The sequence below is a fragment of the Clupea harengus genome, chromosome 14 (genome assembly GCF_900700415.2).
Source record: "Clupea harengus chromosome 14, Ch_v2.0.2, whole genome shotgun sequence".
NCBI lineage: Eukaryota > Metazoa > Chordata > Actinopteri > Clupeiformes > Clupeidae > Clupea > Clupea harengus.
Genome location: NC_045165.1, coordinates 7690511 through 7692777, shown reverse-complemented (window position 1 = coordinate 7692777; position 2267 = coordinate 7690511). Strand labels below are relative to the sequence as shown.

The 2267-nt window shown below is 41.6% G+C and overlaps 1 protein-coding gene across 1 annotated transcript in view; it reads right to left on the bottom strand.

Moving 5' to 3' along the window:
* crip1 (cysteine-rich protein 1) overlaps positions 1 to 1210 on the bottom strand; it is a 4813-nt gene extending 3603 nt beyond the window's left edge. Inside the window, exon 1 of the mRNA XM_012825006.2 lies at positions 1046 to 1210. Within this exon, the coding sequence (XP_012680460.1) occupies positions 1046 to 1085 (40 nt within the window). The 5' untranslated portion in view covers positions 1086 to 1210. The remainder of the gene's footprint in view (positions 1 to 1045) is intronic.
* Between the last annotated feature and the right edge of the window lie 1057 nt (positions 1211 to 2267).

The window sequence follows — 2267 nt, the reverse complement described above, 5'->3', positions numbered from 1 at the left end:
GCCAACAAACCGCTAGGGGAATATTAGTCACGCAAAGTCTTACTGGGGATAAACTTTGATGGCTTGCCCTGCTCCCTTTGATTTGTTAGCACAAAAGTCACTATGATGGGAGGGTTTCACTGGCAGCCTGAGGTAAACAGAAAATACGCAAGAGAGGGAAAACATAGATTGCTGATAAGATAAAGGAGGTGTTCTAGCTCGATATGAGAAAGAGGGAGTATGAACAAGTGAAAAGATGGCCTTGAGCCCGAGGGAAGAGTTTCTGTCCAAATACTTTAACCAGGTAAAAACTCTCTCTCTCTCTCTCTCTCTCTCTCTCTCTCTCTCTCTCTCTCCCACTCTGTCCTTCAGCCCCCTCTTTCCCACACCCCTCCATCTCTCTCTGTCTCTTTCTCACCCTCTGGCTGTCTCATGTGATGAATGCAACTATGGTGATAAATCCCCAGAGTCACCATCCATAACCGTCCAACTGGCCGTCACGGGAGAGAAGCAAAGAATACGTCTCTTAAACCATCAGCATCTGTATGCTCTTTGCTCTGAACCCTAACCCTAAGTCATAGGGTTTTGCAGAGAGCTCTCAGGTGCTCCAGGGCCAACCAGCGTGTCAGGTCAGAACCAACAGATGTCTACATTTACATTTTACGTTTATGTTATGAGAAGGACATTTATGTAATTTTGCAAGTTTTTAAGTTTGTGCAGAATTTTCAGTAGATGCATCAAGTCTAAAGCAGCACATTTAACAGACTAGAAATGTTCTCTCCACAGATCTTTGAGCACATGGTGCGTTGTACATACTCAGTGCAGTAACACTTGCAATTTGCAATAACTACAGGAAATCCCTATTCAGAGCATGTTGCTTAATGCTAACTTCCTAAAAAAAAGACCTGAAACATTTAAATACCTGTGCATTGTTAATGTACAAGCTGCTTTGACCTGTTACCCGATGAATTATTAATGGTCGTCACGATGCATAGGTCTAATTGGTGCAATTTACTAAGTGACTAAGTTATTGACAACTACATTATAGTAAAGAAAGTTTTCTTACCAAAGTACACTTCCTTAGTACACTTTGGACACTTAGGCATGTTGGCGGAGTTGTGTGATCTTCAAAAGAAATCCCTGGTTGCTCTGAACTGCGAGCTGTTCTGCTGGTCTACCTGGCACGAACCACTGTACTGTCCACTGTGCAGATGTTGAGGAACTTCCCCTATTTATACCGCTTTAGAAATATGCGGAGAGACGGAAAGAGGGTGCGGCTCTCAGTCGTGTGTGTGTGTGTGTGTGTGTGTGTCTGTATCAGTGCGTGCATGCGATCGTGCGTTTGACTGTTCATTACCAAGGTTTGCAGTTTATTTTCCCTTTAATATGTATAGTATTCTGCCAATAAACAACAAACCTCGGATTACTCAAATATACATTCTCTTCATTATCAGCCTGTCGCACTTACACGCTGAAATTAGCAGGTCCCCTGATTTGCGCCAAAACTTGATTTCAGCAAATGCAGGTGTTTAACTTGTTCTTTGCATCAATAACCCTACGTTTACGTTCTGACAACCACAAAGGCCAATGTGTCAAAAAAGAGGGCCTATAGTCATCATCAGTAAAACATCTTACAGGATTTCATACGTTACATGAAACTGGCAACGGAAACCATGCAGCAAGCCTTGCTCAACTTAACTTCCGTATTTCAATGACAAAGCACATGGTTTTACTGACGTATCCAGATAGCCTGATAGGCTTATAAAGAAAACCTTTCAAAATATTCTCTTTATCTGCAAAATGGCACTCTATGCAGATGTATAATTATTATTATAAAGAATGATATTATGTGAGCAGGTGCCTTGGCAGATCTTACACACACATGTTGTACACCTGGTAAAATGTATAGCCTAATGCATTTCATTTTAGAATGACTTAAAGTGGCATTATGTAGGAATTGTACTTCAGGGTTTGGGTTAGGATTAGCAGTTTTACCTTAAAATAACAGCTTAAAAAAAATTGGAGCGCTACAATGACGTTTAATATGGAGAATCGCCTCCGTGCCATTGCCATACCAGGGTCCGTAGGCATATTACTGCGTTATGTAGGATTGCCTGAAGCCGCCTGGTTACTACTGTCTGCCGTACTAGTAATTGGCTTATTTGCCGTCTTGCTTTGTCTTGCGTTACACTTGCTTGATGTTTGACTGTGTTAGGAAAGTTGTTGACTCACTAGTTTGTCATAGTGTCAAAGTAAGCAAATTTCAAGTGGTTTCGCTAGATTTAGCC